This window comes from Stegodyphus dumicola, chromosome 6 (genome assembly GCF_044657685.1).
Source record: "Stegodyphus dumicola isolate Sdum_Otavi_A_Nest chromosome 6, ASM4465768v1".
Classification (NCBI taxonomy): domain Eukaryota; kingdom Metazoa; phylum Arthropoda; class Arachnida; order Araneae; family Eresidae; genus Stegodyphus; species Stegodyphus dumicola.
In genome coordinates, this window is record NC_140773.1 from 222,503,729 (window position 1) to 222,524,145 (window position 20,417).

The window sequence follows — 20,417 nt, forward strand, 5'->3', positions numbered from 1 at the left end:
CCATGGTTCTAAATGTAAAAATGAAAATTACAAAAAGTTGGCGCAACAAAATAGTAAACATTTTCAGCAATACGCTTCATTTTATTTTTTACAAAATCTGCTTCATTATGAATACATATATGTATACAAGTTTAAAAAAAACCACTCAAACTCAGGCTCTGAAAAAAAAAAAAAAAGGTATCTAGCCTGAGCGACAATGAACACCACTATACGAAACCTCACTCCTGGACTTCAAACATTCGGTTTTAGACAAAGACAATATAAGTAATTCAGATTTTTCGAGAAGGTTTGAAAACCACATGCAAACAAGGGGAAGCAATACATATTAACTTTGCTACAGCTATTAGATGATTCTAACAGCATGGCCATCTATGTAGCTATTAAAGAGACTGAAAAAATTAAATACTTCCTCTGGCTTCAATATATATATATTCTAAATAAAAGTAAAACGCCTATGACCTACACTAAAGCTGCAAAGTAGTACACCAATAATTTATAATTCGAAAACGTTTTATATACCATCTCCAAGGAAAAGAAATTCAATTAAAACCACAAATTATTAAAAATTTTTAGTCAGTATTTTAATTAGTATATTAAAATTAGTAATTTCTAGACCCCTATTGCTTAAAAAATAGAAAAATGTAAAGAAAAATCCTTAATCGCGAAAAAAAAAAAAAAAAAAGTAAAAATTTAAAGTATTGAAAAAGTAGCTATTGTCATTGATCGCCTTGGTAAGTCGATTAATCTGCGATCAATGACAATAGCTACTTTTTCAATACTTAAAATTTTTATTTTTGACTTTGGTGATTAAGGATTCTTCACATTTTAATATTTTTAAAGCAACAGATGTCTAGAAACTACCAATTTTAAAATACTAATTAAAATACTGACTAAAACATTTTTAATAATTCACTGTTTTAATTGAATTTTTGTTCCTTGAAGATGATATATAAAAAGTTCTCTAATTATATATATATGAATTTGAAATTTTGGATACTTATTAAAAGTCAATTCCCTACGATAATGAGTTTTAATAATTTGCAGTTTTAATTGAAGTTCTGTTCCTTGGAGATGATATATAAAAGGTTATCTAATTATATATATATATATATATACACGAGGGGTAATCCAAAAGAAAGTTTACAAGGTAAATGAAAAAGTATTTATTAACAATAGAAGCAAGATACAAATGGGAATCAAGAAACACATCTGGCCTTCACTTTTCCACATAGTCGCCAAACCTGTTTAGGCATTAATCAGAACGTTCGACCAACTTGTTTATCCCGTCTTGGTAGTTATCAGGGACCTGCTCATTGAGCCATTTCTCGGCAGCTGTTTTCATTGCATCGTCTGAGGTGAACCATGTTCAGGATAAGTATCGCTTCAACGCAGGAAAAATGAAATAGTCACTTGTAGCCAAATCGGGGATGTATGGGGGGAGGTGATTCCAGACCTCCCACTTGAACCTTTGAGAACGACGCCTTTGCTCACTAATCCAGGCCTTCTGCGTCGGAAGGTGTCACAATAACGATCGGCCTTAATAGTATGGCTACGCTCCAAATACTAGATTAGGATAACACCAGTCGTATCCCAGAAAACGGTTGCCATCACTTTACCGGCAGAGGGTGTGACCTTAAACTTCTTCCTCTTCAGTGATCCAGCGTGTTTCCACTCCATCATGGCTCTTTTGGATGTGGGGGTGAAGTGATGAAGCCATGTTTCATCACCGGTAACGATGCGATCAATGAAGTGTTGGCCGTCTGAACGGTATTGCTGAAGATATGTAAGGCTGAACATCATTCGAGTGGCCTTATGCTCCGCGGACAACGCACGTGGAATCCAGCGAGCACAAACTTTGGAATATCGCAACTCATCGGTTACGATAAGCTGAATGTTACCATAACTCAGGTCCAACTCTGAGGCAATCTCACGCATGGTTACTTGTCGATCCCTTTGGATGATTTCTTCAATACATGCCGTGTTGATATCCATCCTTGAAGAACTTGGACGGCCGCTCGCTTCCATATTGCAGTTTTCCACATGCTACCTGCCCGCTTGATAAGAACGACACCATTTCGCTACCTGTTGTCTACTCATTGCTTTGCCCCCGTATATCTCAACGATTTGCCTGTGAATTTCGGATGCGGCCACATTCTTGGCCCATAAGAATCAATTACAGCTCGCACCTCTATGCGAGACCACTTTTCTAGACGTCGTGTCATTACTGTCGCTCTTAAGTGTCTGCGTACTGACTCGTAGAACTGCTGTAGAACAACTAGCGCCATCTGTCAACCACCCTGGGTGGAAATATTCGCTCCGCAATTATTACGTTTCAAATGCTTCTGCTTGTAAACTTTTTTTTGGATCAACCTACGTAAATTTGAAAATTTGGATACTTATTAAAAGTTAATTCCCTATGATAACGAGTTTAAACTGTGGAAATAAAACTTTGTAACAGAGTATTTGAACTATAAAGAATTATAAAGACAAAAAGAAATAAAATAAATTTTGTTGATTCCTTGGGGAAAAGTTGGCTTTTCAAGAGGAATTAGAATTAGTCCTTTGTGATAAATTCACCAATAATTAGGAAATCTGATTCAATTTCCCTTGAAAAGACAGCCTTTTTTTTCCACGAAATAAACAATAATTAATTTTAGTTTATTTCCATAATTTAAACTCGTTATCCTAGGGCATTATCTTTTAATAAGAATCCAAATTACATCAGTTTTTAGTTTTCATTTTCAAGCGAATAATCAACATTAGTAATTAAAATTTACATTTACAACCTTAGCTGTGTTAGTATTCAGGTCCAGTGTTAACTTTTAAATTTTTTCTTACTATATATGTGTGTGTGTGTGTGTGTGTGCATACCTAAATATGAGTTATTAAAATGAATAAATATTTTGGATATTACATACTTTTTTCTAGCAAAATTTCACAATTAAGTTCACTAAATTTCTAAATAATACATTAACTGTCAATCAATATATCATTACTTTACCTTTAGCACCGGTCAGTTCATCAGTCAAAGGATTAAAGTCTAATGATCCTGCAGTAGAAAGTGCTACAACAAGTTCTGGAGATGTAACAAATGCATGCGTAGCGGGATTGGCATCGTTTCGACCAGTGAAATTGCGATTGTATGATGATACAATTGTATTTTTTTCTCCCTTTTTAATATCTTTTCTGCAAAATATGAAAAAATATTAAGAATATGAAAGAAACTAAGTAGTCATATGCAAAACTTCAAGAAATAAACTCTTACCGATCCCACTGTCCAATGCAGGGTCCACAAGCATTGGCTAAAACAACACCTCCGAATTCCCTCAGTGTTTGAGCCTAGTAATAAACGCAGTAAATAAGTAAAATTCCCATTTCACTATTCAAAATGCAATGTCAACCATTTCAATATATTCAGCTTTAACAAACAAAAGTTATCTTATAATTAAAAATTATCTTTCCCCTACCACTTTCATAACAGCAAAAAAAAAAAAAAAAGACAAATATATTTTGAAAAAAAAATTAGAAGGAAAAGTATAAAACTAATTTTATAGAGAAAACTAATGCATATTATGAGAATTCTAAATATTTTGAGACAATTACATGGGGGTGAGGGAACTCTTACCACGAAAAAAATAAAAAGAACACATTTTTAGTTAATTACATAGCTATTTTGCTTTTGCTAAGAATTGTTTCATAAAATGTGCTTTACAGAATTTATTGTCTTATTTTTCAGATTCAAAACATTATATGAGTCGGCAAAATGGAAAGTAATGTCACATTATAATATAACTGGCGGGAAAATGTTTTAACGTTGTGTCTTAAGTATAATTTCAATATAGATTATTTAAATGAAATTTATCAATGTTATAAAGTTTAAAAAAAAAAGGCGAAAACTTCCAAGATCTCTGAATTAAAAATTTTCTATAGAAACTGATCTTAAAATCACTAAACTGTTGATATGTCATCAAAATTAGAACTGCTTAATAAAAGAATTAATATCTCCAAAAGCAAAAAAAAATTGTTTAAGAGCTCTTTCTTCATTAGAAAGAAATTAAATAATTTTGAACGACTATGTTTCACTTCTTGCCCAGAAACTCAAGTATTGCATCATTTATATTAGCAATAAAAACAAGTTATGACCCATGAACCCATTCAACAGATAGTCATATCTGTCAGTGAAACACCAAAACTATTCCTTCAAAATGGTAATTTACACTTAAAAAGACAGTTGCAAAAATGGAAGGAAATTTCATGTGATTAAAATAAAGGACATTTGCTGCCCAGACAGTATAGTGGTTAGGGGAGCCTGATTGCGGTACCAAAGGGCCCGAGTTCGAATCCCAGAGAAGGAATGGATGTAAAATTTTCTGTCCCTGCATAGGAAGAGAATGGTGGCTACTGATTAGAACGGATACCACCATTTCTGGCCTTAGGAGTGGTCAATGCCATTATAGGCAAGTGTTCGCCATTGGAGGGGAAAAAAAATTAAGGACATTCTGCCAATTTTGTCCAAAATTAAGGACTTTTAGGGACCAAAAATTGATTAAAAAAAACTTAGGATTCTTAAGGAGCATACGAACCCTAATAAACAATACAGTGTCATGCTTTATTGCTCAGTTTCAATAAAGTATGCCAACTTATGATTTTAGAACTTGAAAATCTCTAGTTTTAGAATATTTTAACTTTTAATACAACAGTTTGGGAAGTCGAATTCCAATCACAATACTATTTATGATAATAAATATATAATAAATACTTTTAGCTTTATGGTTAAATAAATTAAAAGGAAGAAAAATAAAAATGCAAGAATTAATTGGTGTTTAGCTAAATCTGTAACAAGAAAGATATTTCATGCATAGTAAACTCTACCATCAAAGCATCTGGATACCTTCAAAAGGATTTACTCTTCCACGCATGTTACAATGCAAGTTCTGACAGATTAAAAAAGAAGAGACAAAGACATGTTCAAATAGCCATAAAAAGAGATGAATAAATATCAATAGTCATCGCAGAGGGGGAGGGGGGAACATAAAAATCTGCCAAATGAAAGAGGTATTAGCTGCGAACACTGCCAAAAATCTATTTGCAAAATTTACATCATGTTACATAGTTCCTTTTTTCTACCATAAACAGTGCAGTGAAATAGAAACTTGCAGGGGCTTGACATCATGCACAACCTGGTCACAACTATGCCACCTGTAGGGTAGATTACACAACGTTGAAGAGAGTTGTGAACAGAACCACAAGAACTATGCACTGAATTTCAAGATAATTCTGGATGTCAAACAAGTCATTTTCGAAACGAATTTTGTGATGGGGATTCTTCAATCAGTTCTAATTTGAAGTCATATAGCTGCTTTGGTCGCTTTAGGATTGAATAGTTAGTGACTATGAATTATAAAGGTGTTATTCACTGTTTAATAATTTACACAGTCATTCACTGTACAATGACAATTTTGTTACTTATATTTTCATGGCTGAAAACCCACATATAAATCAACATAGGGCAATTAAAGACAAGCGTCACTTGAAGTTATATGATAGTTAGCAGCACTGCAACCTTCAGCAATGATACCACATACTACAGAGAAACAAATCTGTGTATGTGTGGAGAATGCACAGAAATAATTTGCTTGCTAGTAGTTTGTCTGAAATGAAGCTTGATGGTGGAAATGCAAAATGGCTTCAGGTTGTTTCTTAAATTTTAAATTTGACTTCCTAATTTCTATTGATGAAAGTATGACACTACAAAGGCATAGCAGCCAACCTTGAAATCTAAAAAAAAAGGGGGTTACAAGGGCTACAGCATTTCAAAGAAACTTCAGACTGACTTTAAATCACTTTATAATGTATGGTTCAGATTACCAAAATATTTGTAATTTAATTCTGATGTAAAATATATTAGCACTGAATTGGATATTCTAATTTTTATGTTTTTCTGCCTAATTGCATTTTTTTAATTTTCTTACACTTTTATACTGAGAAAATCCTGAGTAGTTGTTTATCAAAGCATTTTTAAATATGATGAAAATAAAATTAATAACTCATGTACTTGTGTGAATAAACTCAATGTACAAACAACATAAACAAACTATGAATATTAACTGATTAAATATTGCTTGAATCTTTATATAAAATTTTTAAAATGTCTACAGCAGATTAATAACTCAGACCAAATAAAATTTAATAAGGAAAAAATACAATTCAGATGCAATAAAAGTACAGTTTAATAAGAAAGATTATTCTGAAAATCATTAGTGTGGAAATGAAATTTTATTCATTCAAAAAATTTCATTCATTGCTTGGAAAAATTTTCCTTATTTAACGGCTAATTTTTTTTTTTTTTTTTTTTTTTTTTTTTTAAGGGAGAAGTGACGTAAAACCAGGAGAGTTGGCAGGTATGCAAAGGCTTATTTGAATAGTTTAGAGAATTCCATACTGTCAAGATACTGGCAATAGTTTGATATGGACTTATTCTCACTTCAACATGACTGAGCTTCTGTCAATAAAATTAGACTACTCTGCTCACAGCCTAACCTCAGTCCTATACAGTCATTTATGGGATGAATGGGAACATTAACTATGATCTAGGCCAAACTGCCTCCGATTAGTAAGAGATCTGACCATTACTCTTTTCCAAAAAATGACAATGAATTTCAACTGCAGCATTTCAAAAAAGTGGATAATCTTCCTGATAGGGTGATAGTTTTCAAAACAGTAAACAGTGAATCTTTACCACAGTATTGTCTAATTTACAGAGCTACATGCCAAGACAGCGGAATACTTTTGATCATATAATGTACACCACAACAGTTTTAATTTCACTTTATTCATTATCATTTAATTTGGAAAAGTTAAAATTAAATTTGAAATTTAATCAAATTTAAAAGAAATAATTTAAAGGCAATTAGACCACAAAAAATTCAAATCTATAAAAAATTTGATACCTATACTAATAGTGCTAAATATTTTAAACACTTTAAAACAAAATTACAAAAATCCTGTTTAATGATAAACAGCATGAAAACATACATAATTGTAAATGTTTCGTTATTAAATTTTAGTCATTTACTTACTTGGCCATCTCTTTCAATGGTTGCTCGAATCTGCTCTGATCCAGGAGTAACAGTAAATTTGGACTTTGATTTCAAACCATGACTAAGGACTTGTCTCGCCAAAGAAGCAGCTCTCGCCATATCTTCATAACTGCTGTTTGTGCAACTCCCAATCAACCCTATATATTTAAAACTTAAATATTAGGGAAAAAACTGAATAAGTCATCCAAACAACAGGTCTGCAAAGCATAAAAGAAACCATTACAAAAAGTCTTCATTAGAGATCTTTTAAATATGTACTTAGAAATCCTAAATTTCTAGAAGTTTATAGCTATGTAAAATCAAACCCTGAAGCAAACACTCATTTATAGAAATTGAAGTTATGCATTTTATAATTGCTAAAACCCTGATAACGATGCTATATGACCATTTTTCATTTTAAAACGGATTATAATTATAAAATCCCATCTTTAAAGACCTTTTTCTGAATATTCAGGATTAAAAGATTTATGGATATCAGGATTACTAGATATAAAACAAAATTAAAAAACTAAAAGCACGCATAAATGTCTGTCAATATTTACATGTTACTTATTTGAATTTTTCAGATTTGCAAGAGACTTTTAGCAAATTCTCTACAGCAAACAAAAACACTTTTAATGCTAAATATTTTACTCCAAGAAAACTTCAGACTTTTATTGGCACTTGACTTCATCAATACCGTAAACAAGCCATGAACAAAATTTCAGAAATTTTATTAAATCTTTGAAATGTAGACTGCTCCTGCAATAATTCTTAAAAGTTAAAACTTCGTTAAAGTGTTAGGAGTTGCCATATATATATATATTTACTACATTATTTCTTAGAAGACTAGCCATTCAAGGGGCCAGCCACTTAAAAGAGTTGTCATAAGAAAGAAAATATATAATAAGAATAAATATACACAAGTCCAGCTAGTGCCATTTCATAAAAACATTTAATATTTCTAATTAGACATCTCATGATCTAAATACATTTTTATTTAAACTGATCCTATTAAAAAGTAGAAAAATATTTCTAAAAACTGTGTTTATCGCATTTCAATCAGTTGGCTTGCTACTCAGTAACAGAACTATTTTTGAAAGAAATATGTCTTACACTTTACTGAATAGTAACACACTGGTATGTGGAGACAATAAGTATTCTATCTGAGGCAGGCCCATCAGCAGCCGAGCAGTAAAGTTGCTAAATAATGGTATATCGGTCCAGGGTTTGAATCTGGCAAATGAGCTGACTGCATGAGCATTTTCCCCACGTGTAACATGTATGAGAGTCAGTTTTCCTTAGAGAGTCCTACCCAGTGTGGCATCACTTTTTAGGCAGTTGGCCCTTGCAGTTCTTTAGTATAATCAAATAAATCTAACTATGTATTTGAAGTAGTGGCATAACATTACTTTCAAAAAGTTGAATTTGTGTATTAACTCTTTGAAATTCAGACCCTTCGCTAACCTGTATCCTCAAAATAGCGAACCGCCCAATATATTTTTCCAGTTTCACAGCAATTTCCTCCCCTCCCCGCCCAATAATGCAGAAAATAGGTGTGAAGTTTTTGAATGACATCCTTTGTACTTTCTAACAAAGATTCCATTAGCCTTTAACCCCGTTCTTTATAAACCTATTCTGAAGGTCAGGCCAACAAGCCTTTCTGGCTTAATTATGATCACGACTGAAATTTTGTTTACTTCCCTTATTTTTATAGGAATGAATAAATTGATTAAAAACAAATATAATCCTTAAATTTCTAAACTGCACTTTTATTGCTGTTTAAAATTTATGATAAAATAGCTCTGGTTTAAAGAGTAGAAATTTTGTTATAATTCTGTTAAGTACCGAAATATTCCTGGGTTTTTATAAAGGACATAAAATGGACCCCGCTAAGCAAAATACATATATTTATTATCACATTAACGTAAATACAAGCTAATTTTCATTCGGAAAATCACTCCCATGCCTTCGCCAATCCCCTTGTACTTTACCATATACTGGCTACTTTAACACCCCATGATGAATAAATATAATTTTCTTTTTTAAAATTTCATTTTTACAGGAATTTCTTGTTTTTTCTTTTATTGAATAGAGGATTAAGATTTCACTTTATGTACTTTCTTTTCCCGTTAAGTTGCTATTTTTTAGTTAATGTGGTGCATTATTATTTCATTTTAGTTTATTTCACTTTGTTTTTCCTTTTGCAAAAATAATGAGGGTCTTTCCATTTGTTGATCCCATCTTTATGAGGAATAAACCTTAATTTATAGACACTTTTATGATTTTATTTATTGTACGAGTTTCAAAGCGCGTTTATAAATGTCATTAGTTTTCCATGTTTTCATTAACTTAGTTATATATGTATATTATTATTTCTTCATAAATTATAGGTAAATATGCATATTAACAGTCATATAAATTTGTAGTACATGCATACATAAATGGGTCTATGTTTATATACATACTGCTGTTCATTCCAGATTTATACGTGTTTTCGTGATGGTGCAATAACTTTTTCACTTTTTTGAAGTTGGATACTGTTCTGTAATCGGAACCGGATTAGAAATATACGAGTATATGCACGTGTGTATGTATATGCATATAAGTGTCTATATACATACGTACTTACAGTATATACATGCATACATGAACACACACATACATCCATACATAAATTTCTGAATCCGGTCCTGATAAGAGAACTGTACCTGAAATTGTATAGCCCTGAAAAGGGCCTTTTGTGGCCCTGAAGAGCGCCTTTTTCGTATTTTAGCAACTGAAATTCAAAGCCTAAAAGCATGTTTTGCACAAGCACATTCTGCATATATCACATATTTCACACTCCCAAGAACTTTCAATATACCTCTCCGAGTTTGTCTTTTTCTTTAATTCTTTACATTGAACACAAGTGCGCTTACGACCATTACTTTTTCGACGTTTGTGATCATGAAATGCACTAGGCGAAAATATGCCTGAGGTTCATTTTCGAAACGAATTTTGTGATGCGGATTCTTCAATCAGTTCTAATTTGAAGTCATATAGCTGCTTTGGTCGCTTTAGGATTGAATAGTTAGTGACTATGAATTATAAAGGTGTTATTCACTGTTGTGCCTAAAAGGAACCAAAATATGTACATCTACCATTTCGAGGATTTTCTAAAAGCTGAGTAATATTTTCGACACTGATCTGCTAGATCTACACCTCCTATATTTTTATTGTACTTGTCAAATGCAGGTGGACAAGGTACTATATTTTTCGGAGCCTTTTCTTCCTGTTGTAAAATATGGTTCATTTTCACAGTTTATGGAAATGATATGTATCAATTTTTTATCAAGCCAGGATGAATAAAGTAAATTCGGCAGGCTTTTGCATTGCATAACTACGCTGTCGCACTGATTCTCCAGCTTCATTTGCTTGACATTCTCGGGCATGTTTTTCCGATTTGTCATCACAGTTTCACATAATTCTCCAGATTTATATAACTCAGACATCAAGTCTACGCTGGTGAAAAATCTGTCAAAATAGATTTCATGGCCTTTGTTTTTAAGTGCTTTTATTAAGTACATAACTACGTCATATCCTAAACTCTTTCCTGACCTTGGTATCTGATCGTTTTTGCCACAATAAAATTCAAAGTTGTAAGTATATCCTAAGCGAGATGGGCAGAGCATCCATATCTTTAATCCACGCTTAGCTGGTTTCATAGGCATATATTGCACGATCCCTAATCTACCTTTAAATTTAATTAGCGCTTTGTCAATTGATACTTCAGCATAAGGCGCAAAATGTTGCTAAAATTTCTTTCTGAAATATGAAATGACGGGCTCTAATTTTTGTGCATATGTAAAGTTCTCTTCGCTATTTTTAACTTCAGTTTCCCTATCAGACAAATGAGAATAATGCTTGATTTCCAAAAATCTCTTTTTGCTCATCATTTTCTTCACCATTTCATTTCCAAGCATTGCATTATTTGACTATTAATCACTTATTCTTGGTAACTTCACAATACTCGTTATGAGAAGGACTGTAATGAATGACCATATTTCTTTCATAGACGAAATTTTTTCCCACTGACAATCAACAGTGCCACACTTTCTTGCAGAGAATTCGGCATATTTATTTGCATTTGTGAGAATTAATTCACAAATTTCATTCATAAGAAACAACTTTATACAATCAAAAGTCGTTAATCCGGACTCGTCGGGACTTCGGCGATTCCGGATTATAGATCATCAGTTTAAATCTCGTAAGATGGCATGCAGAAATTCTAAAATTAAAAATATGAAACCGTAATTTATGAAATAAAGAACAATTATGATCTAAAGGGTATCAAAATTTGCAAAAAAGCTTAATATTTATTTGTTTACTTTATTAAACATTTTCCTCAATGTAAGTTGTTTAAGTTGATTCATTTTATGTGATAATACTTTCTCTTTAATTCTATGAAAAGACATAATTTCTTAACGATTGAGTAACACCAACACTATGGGGCCGAGCATTGTCATGGAGCAACGCAATTCCTTTACTGAGCAATTCCTCTTCGTTTGTTTTGAATGGCACGCCTTAGTTTTGTTAAAGTCTCACAATATCGTGCCGCATTAATGGTTTCACCTCTGGGAAGAAATTCAGTAAGCAAAACGTCTTTCCTATCCCAGAAGACAGTGCACATGATTTTTTGTGATGACATTGTCACTTTGAACTTTTGTTTTTTCGGAGAATGAGTGTGTCTCCACTCCATCGATTGTTGTTTCGATTCTGGTGTGAAATGACACACCCAAGTTCCATCACTTGTCACAATTTGGTTTAAAAAGTTTTCTCCCTCATCACTGTACCGCGTGAGAAATGTCAGGGCACTACCAAGTTGCTTTGTTTTGTGAACATCAGCGAGCATTTTTGGAACCCATCGGGAACACAGTTTGCGATAATTCAAGCGGTCAGACACAGTTTTGAACAAAACAGTATGTGAAATTTGTGGAAATGCCTCTGAAAGAGTTGTCATTGTAAAGCGTCTGTTCTCATGAATTGCTTCATCAACTTTCCTTACTAAATCATCGGTGACAACAGAAGGCCGACCACTCCGAGCCTCGCCATGGACATTTGTTCAACCTGCATTAAACATTCTTACCTACTTTCTCACCATTCCATCACTCATCGCGTATTCACCGTAAACTTCTGTCACTTGACGATAAATTTCGGCCAGTTTAACATTCAAAAATTTAATCACGGCACGAATCTTACAGTCAGCGGGAGAACTAATTGTCTTAAACATTTTGAATGTGCACAGCAAACTGAAAACACAACATAGAGCAACCAAAATGGCGACAACTGAAAGTCAGTGAACAAGAAAGACTAGCGCGCATGCGCGGGACGCCTACCACAGCGCTGCGACGGCGCTAGAATGAAACGGTACTTAGTTTCCAAATACACTATATATATATATTAAATGAAGGGGAAAAAATAAGTTCGAAATCTTTTGACACAAGAAATGGAATCCTTGAATTGGACTGGGCAATTTAAAGCTATATAAATGAACAAAAAACTCAGAAAAGAAGCATAATAAATGATTTAAAAGTGTACTATATAAATTTTATTAAATAAAATTTGTTTCTTCAAAATCCTCCGACTGCTCAATTTGTAGACCGAAATCGCTTCAAAAATTGTGCAATTTTTTTTTCACATTTTAATCTATATATATTGAAGAATTAAAAAATGCATTTTTCCTTTCTAGAAAATATTTTTTATATAGATTTTTATTATGAGAAACTAAGTTGCCAGAAAAACCAATTTCAGATGTCATCACCAAAAAAATGTTTTTAAAATAAATTTCAGTCGACTTAGTTAATTTCTATTTATTGCATAATATAAAAAATTTAAATATATAAAATTTAAGAAAATATAAAGCACTGAGGAAAAAATACCTAAGACATGCAGTTTAAAAAGTTCAAAGTTTAAAGTTCAAAACAGAGTTCCAGGCAAAGTCCAACTTCTCAGTCTTTGCACACCAGATTCAATAAATCTAATTATTAATCTAATCAATAAATCTTATTAATAATTCAATAATTTAATTAAATAATCAAGATAATCACTGAATTTTTCTAGCAGCCATTTCTGTGAGAAAAAAGTGCAAAAAGTGGAGTTTCAGCAGTAAATACCACGTGCCTTCAAATGCCGTAATTTAGTAAACAATATGTGTTGGCCAAAACATAAACTAAACATCTTATACTGTATATAATTTATTTAAGTGCTTAAACGAGGAAAAAAACTGGATGAGGAAGAAAAACGTATGCCCGCGGAAATTGCGGGATGAACAGATTTTGCTACATTTGAGTTGCCCGTGAAAATTGCGGGATAAGCAGCCAGAGGGTTAAGATAATAAAATGAAAAAAATAAATAAATAAATAAAACTTCTACAAATAAAAGATTTAAAAATTTAGGATTAAAAACTTAGCATATTTAATATTGCTTGCTTAAAGTTGAAGACTGACAGCATAATTAGCAATGCAACATTAAAAAAATCATTTATCAATTTTAATAAAAACATACCCACTTTAACTTCAAGAGGCCAACCATTAGCTTTAGCATTTTTTCCCAACTCAGAAATTGGATGAGCAAGATCAGGAGTGAAAGGGCCATTTACATGAGGTTCAAGCTATATTTTGAAATAAGAGAAAACTTAAACATTTGATAATTTTAAAATTTAGATGATTTTTCTGAATACAGCATAACTCCAAATACTACTTTTTTTCCTTGACCAAACAAAACTAGGTTTATAATTAATCTATTTAATTAATTTTAACATAGTTAAAATAAGACAGTTTATACATTATGTAAAAACAAAATCTAATTTCAGCCATTCCAGGCAAAATACAAATAAGTACTCTTGATTTAAGAAAGTAAAAATACTTTTTCAGGTGCAAAATCTTGCACCTGAAATAAAATATGATAAACCAATATAATTAAATATGATAAACCAAAAGTTGAAATAAAATATGATACACCAAAAATTCTTCATTTGCATTTCAGTAAATGAATACAGGAAATAAGTAATCCAACTAAATCATGAATTTTACCAGCATCAGTTATGGTCTCAAATATTCTACATATTTGGAGTTCTACTAAATATTATAAAAGTCGTCAGCACAAAAAAAATTTTCATCAGTCTCTTAATTTAAATGTAGTTTTAAAACATTTATTGTTATTTTCTTGTGCTTCTTCCTAGCTTTTTAGTATCAGGTTCTAAAAACGAAAAAAGAAAAAAAAAAAAATTGTGTAATTTTCCTTTTTCTTAAAGTGTTGAGAATAAGCCTTAAATTTTAAAATGGATTAATTTACATAGTGTTTTTGTCTTACTAATAGAGAAAACCCTTGCAAACTAGTCGCGAAGGTTACACCCAACTTTTTCCTTCTAGTTCTTAAACTTTATACCAGCCAAATGCAAGCAACCCATCACAGCAAAGTACAAGATTTTACTGATTCAAGTGTACATTTAAACTTCTTTCCCTATTCATGGATTATTTGAGGCCTAAGGAGTAGCAGAGACAACAATAGAAGCAAGCAAGATTCAAGTTACAAAGAAGTAGAAAAGAAAATATCTTAGCTATATTGTAATGCTAAATATACTATGAATTTTCATTGGAATTATATTCCTTTTAAAGAAATATTATGATAGTTACTCAACGTTTAATCATGACTACTTTTTATTTGTTATGTTCTTATTGCATACTTTAGAAATTAAATTATTTGCATAATTTTCCCCTTTCCATTTTCCGGTGATAAAATTTGTAAAAGAGAAAAATATATCAAGAAATATGGCAATATTTACATTATTATATATATATAATAGCAACATCTTGCCGCTGCCATCTTTCGTTCTCCACTGGACATCCAAAATGAGGTTGATCTGTTTTTGGACTCGCAGCTACCAAGTTTCTTTGCCAAAGGCTTTGAAAACTACCCAAAACATTTGCAGAAAATCATAGATTTGTGTGATGATTACTACCTGCACTAAAGATTCTGTTTCCATGGCCCCCCAACGTTATTAAGAATGTTTTTAGGCAGAAAAATTTAATATCAAATATCTTCATTAATTTCTGTCATGCCTTTTGTATTTTATTTTTATAACAGTACACAAAACTGTCCTATATATAAGTATAGAGACCAGAGGAATATATACATAAAAAGTAAGATTTTGTAAATTGATTTCTTTAAATTTCAAAATGACAAAGCATCGCATATTTATGTCAAAACATTTTTGCACTTGGAAATAAATGTTTACAACAGTTGTGAAAATAAAGGTCAAATTTTTATGAACACGGAGTATATATGGCCAGACAAACTATGAAGTAAAAACCACTTTTAAAATGAGATTTAGACATTATTTCAGTAAAAGCATACAAAAGGTTATAAATGAGATATATTCAAAATACATTCAATTAAAGGCAATTACAAAACTGCTAGCAAAATACAGCTGACACATGCAGTATTCTCAAATTCATGTTCAATTAGCTTATCATTATTAAAAAACATACTAGCAAAGAAACCTGTATAAAAATTTTCATTACCCACCTTTTTTTTTCCCCTTCACAAAATACTACTTCTTGTATTAACAAAAATAAAATAAAGCAGTAACTGAAAAGAACATAAATAAATTGTATTTTCAACAACAGTGAGTTTTTTAATTCAACTACAAAATTACCTCATCCAGATTTACTTCAATAACTTTGTCATATTCACATCCAGAATCAGGAGTAAGCAAATCCAGATACCCATCTGCAAGTTCAGCAATTGCTGGGGGAAAAAATGATAAACTATTCACAAAAAAAAAATTTTAACAGTCCTTGCTCCTCCAAAGACAAGACCCTTGCCCCAGAACAGAAAAATGCCCATTTAAAAATTTATCAATTTAAAATATAGAAAATAATTAAAATCGACAGTGAAAATAATTATTGCATTAACCAGATTATTAATATTCTCGGTAAAGCCTACCTTGCCTACGAGTTGCAAACAGATAATCTCTCATTCTCTTATTATATGGAAAGACAGATGTTGTTGCACCAATTTCAGCACCCATGTTACAAATGGTACCCATTCCTAAGGGAGAGAAATGAAAAATACAACAGTGATGAGAAAAAAATATTTAAAACAGAAATTACAAATAAAATTCTTGTCATTTTAATTTTGAAAAACTAGTTAAAAACTCATTTTCAGATGAAAGATGACTACAATTAACTATTTGAAAGAATCAATTTTTAAATGCACCTTAAAACAGTAGATGCATTACAACAATAAAGAAAAAGGAAAAAAAAGGGAAAAGAAAAGAAAAAAAGGGGGAAGAAAAGAAAAAACTGTGTATCAGAATTATCTTTTATGAACTGGCCTTCAACATTAAATTGGTTTCTCCCTTTTTGGCAACTTTTAAATATTTTTTGGCATGCTTCGCAACTATACCAACTAAGTTCTTTAAAGACAAAAAAAAAAAAAAAAAAAAAGTAGTCTGATCCTAGTTGAAAAATATATATCCATTCAGAAATGCTGTTTTCTTTATGAAAACACTGCTAGACTCAAAGAAAGATCTCACAACTCAAAGTATTATTTTTATGTCTTGAATTACCTACACTAATATAGTACACAAATTCAGGGCTTAAAATAACGGTCGGCAACTTGCCACTGATGATTAAGAAATTGCAGCTGGGAAGTGGGATGTGACAGCCATAATGCATGCATAATATACTTTTAGATTTCATGATTTTTTTCTGAGGGAGAGAATCATGAAATCCAATTATACTTATGCCATACTTTAGTACTTTCTCCCTCCTTTCTGCATGCCTTTATGGTGTAACGGTAGAACACTGAGTGCAGATCCTGGCAAGAGCATTGCTCATTCTTCGTATCTCCTGTTTCAAAATACTCTAATGACAAACCAATCAAATATGAACATTAGTTTATCAATTCAACTACTAATAGTGGAAAGTTTAGAAACATTCAGCTTATAAATATTAATCAATTTTTCATTTAGAAAAGCAGAAAATAAATTCACATGAAATAAAGTACCTTAAAAAAACATTCTAGGATGGGGTAAGTGTTGTCTTTGACGCTTTCATGTGGCCTCATGACAATTTAGAAAATTACGAAAAGGATGAAATTGTGACTTTGTACGATCCCCTTGATGGATATTTGCCATTTCAAACCCAGTCTTCAAAAGAGCAAAACCTGAAATCGTTAGTATTTACTCAGGTAACAGTCACAGTTATTTCTGCCAATTTTCCAATGTAAATGTCTAGGTGTGACTATTATTATTGTGGAGAAATCCAATGCATAATGGTCCGGTGCGCCGGAACAGAACAACTCAACCTGACTCTTTCGCTTCCGGAACTATGCCAAACGAACATTGAATTCAGTTGTACAGTCAGACTCAGACGAACGCATTCACAGGGCAGCTGGAATGCTGTCTATTTTTCACTATATTTGTTGTGTTCTCGTGTTTATACGTTTTATATGTCATTTTCTTTTTTTTACTTGTATTGTGCAATTATTTAATATAAGTTTGTGTTTAAAACGAGGATGTGTATCGAGTTCAGTCACATTACATCGCAACACATAATATTGTGCACTTCTGACAATTTTTCCTGCTTCAAAACAGGGGTGCGACTATTATACGTGAGCAAGTATTGCGCAAGTAAAGCCGGTAATCAGGAAGTAGGAAACAGTCTTTGTGAACTTTAAAAATGAAAAAGCTAATTCACATAAGTCTGCATCTCAAATCTTTCTGAAGCTCTCTGGTTAGATTAGTTTGTTGAATTATAATTTCATTTCCAAACTACATTCTTTTTCCAATATTAAACATGTCAGAAATTTTTGAAGCAGTATATTTTACATCTGAATCTTTTTAAAGGGAAACGACTGATACCGCATAAAAAAATTTTCAAAATTATTAAATTTGACTGCAAAGTTTTCTATCACCTTTTTAATTTCTGTTATGTATTTTTCAATGTTGCAATTACAATTTTGAGGATTTTGTAGGCAATCAGACATATCTGGATAGTGATTCAAATTGTTTTGATGAATATCTTCTACTAGCATAATAAATTTTGTTTTGTATACATTAATGCTACTGATCATTTCAATTATTGTCTTGCTTTTTCGCAATTCTAAATTGAATCACTTAATTGAACAAGTCTCATCATTTAAATTTGCACGCTCTTGCTCTTTGAAAAAAAATCCGTCCTAGGTAATAAATTACATAAATCATTTCAAAAATTTTTTCTACCTAGCCACATTACACTGGTATGTTATAATATGTAATAATAATTCTGGCTATCCTTTGTTAAATTAAGACTGTAAAAGATGCCACCTGAGGGACCTTCTTTAAATGGAATTAACAAATTTCAACTGCTATGTCCATTATTTCTTTTGTATTTAATTTGAAATATTTGTTGGTGACTTAAATTGACGAAGCTCTAAAAATTAATTTAAAAAGTAATTGTTTAAAATTACTGAAGAAGTTTTAAAAAGAGTTAAATAATTGCACACCTCTAATCTTTTTTTCAAACAAATCATACCCAATGACTCTTCTTTAGATGGTCTTTGTAAATTATACAAATAAAAAGATGTGGATGCGCTATGTTACTTATATCTGATGATTTATCAAACCTTCAGTTTGATAACATCTATTAATGATCATCATCATGGAAAAAACATCTATTAATGCCATTATATATCTTTTCTCTTACATTTTCACTCACTTTCTCTACCTATCTCATCCCAGTATTTCAAAACAATTGCAGGTCTTTGATTTCAGCAAAAATTTGAATCTTGTTCTTAGAAATCATTAAAAAAAGAATGACATTTCCAAAAATGTTTCTTTTGCAAATTTCCCATCAGAAAGCAGTTTACTATTTTTTTTTTTTTTTTTTTTTTTTTTTTTTGCTAAAATATGCCTCATTCTGAATGATGAAAGAATCATTGCATATGTTTCAACATGGGTCTTTAATCACATGTTGGGTTTTTAACTCAATTGACATGCCAAATTTTATTTTTTCTTAAATAATTTTTTGTCAGTTTGATATTATGTAAAGTTAAAAATTGCCTCTTCAGATTACCCTGTTTAGTAAACTACTATGGAGGCATTACAGCATCACAAGTAAGCATGTTACAATTTTTGACAGGGAGTCATAGGTCTATTCATTTTAATACTAAAATTCAGAAGAAATATGTAAGTACGTAATTGTAATTTAAAACTCAGAAAGAAGTGCTTACATGCACAACAGTAATGCGACATCTTTTCTAGAACTGACACTTCTTAGAAATGACAAACTTGATACTTTTTCTAGAAACACTAATACAATGTTACCACTATGGTTAATACTAAATAAGGAACACAGATATGTCACCTTATGTATTATTACATTGTGAACTGAAAGAGGAAGCAAGGAGACAACAAGTTGGCATGTTGGACAGCAAGCAGATGACAGGTGATGCAGAACACTACTCTCCTACTTTCTCAGTGGCTGGTGCAGGAGGAGAACCATGATATTAAGAGTCTCAACTAAGTTGAATTTGCATCTTTTATCAGCTGTGATAGGCCAAAAATTGTTTTGCAAGTGACTTATTGGCCATTCTTGCATCAGAGTTCAGTTCAGATAGAGAAATCTGGCTAGCCAATCTACACACCAAATACCTTCAATATGCAGATATTCTTCATCAATTAAGTTAAATGTGGATAAGTGTTGTCATCCATAACATGGAACACAGTCAATTGTGTTTTTCAAAAGCTACACCACTTAAAGATGCCCTCCGTAACCTATCAGGAAGCAGAAAGCTTTTGTCAAACATGTTAAATGAAATACAACCATCCAACATAAAGCCAGCATAAATCATGCCTCAGCTGCCATACTTTTCCTAATGTTTAAGAAATAAATTGGTTTTTCTTGAAGGTGATTCAAGAATCATTGCCTGAACTAAATCTAACACTGAATAGAGCATAAGACATAACACTGAAGAGAGCTTAAGCCCACTGAAGTTGATGTTCTCTGCACTATGCCATGCATGTTCTTTTGTATGAAGGAGCATGCAGAACACACACATTAGATCTTTAGACAAAAGCTTTTTGTCCTAAAGCCTTTGGAAAACAGCAACTCTTGAAATTAAGGTTCCAGAGGAAGCAAATAGCTCAAGAACACTAACTAGCTATGACAGTACAGTGGCATTTGGCTGAAAGTGCCAAACACTAATCTTTTTGGAGCGTCATAGCTCTTTGAGGCCATTCTCAGGTCAACTAGATAATGATCCAGTCTCCTGTTTCCATATGCTACACACACTACATGTTGTATTAAACTC

The 20,417-nt window shown here is 31.8% G+C and overlaps 1 protein-coding gene across 1 annotated transcript in view; it reads right to left on the minus strand.

Annotated features, from left to right (window-relative positions):
- Positions 1-20,417, minus strand: part of LOC118185482 (aconitate hydratase, mitochondrial-like) — a 69,552-nt gene that overhangs the window by 17,345 nt on the left and 31,790 nt on the right. Inside the window, exons 11-16 of the mRNA XM_035355342.2 lie at positions 16,068-16,172; positions 15,778-15,869; positions 13,626-13,731; positions 7,080-7,237; positions 3,266-3,339; positions 3,002-3,186 (exon numbers count right to left, since the gene is read on the minus strand). Coding sequence (XP_035211233.1) covers positions 3,002-3,186; positions 3,266-3,339; positions 7,080-7,237; positions 13,626-13,731; positions 15,778-15,869; positions 16,068-16,172 — 720 coding nt within the window. The remainder of the gene's footprint in view (positions 1-3,001; positions 3,187-3,265; positions 3,340-7,079; positions 7,238-13,625; positions 13,732-15,777; positions 15,870-16,067; positions 16,173-20,417) is intronic.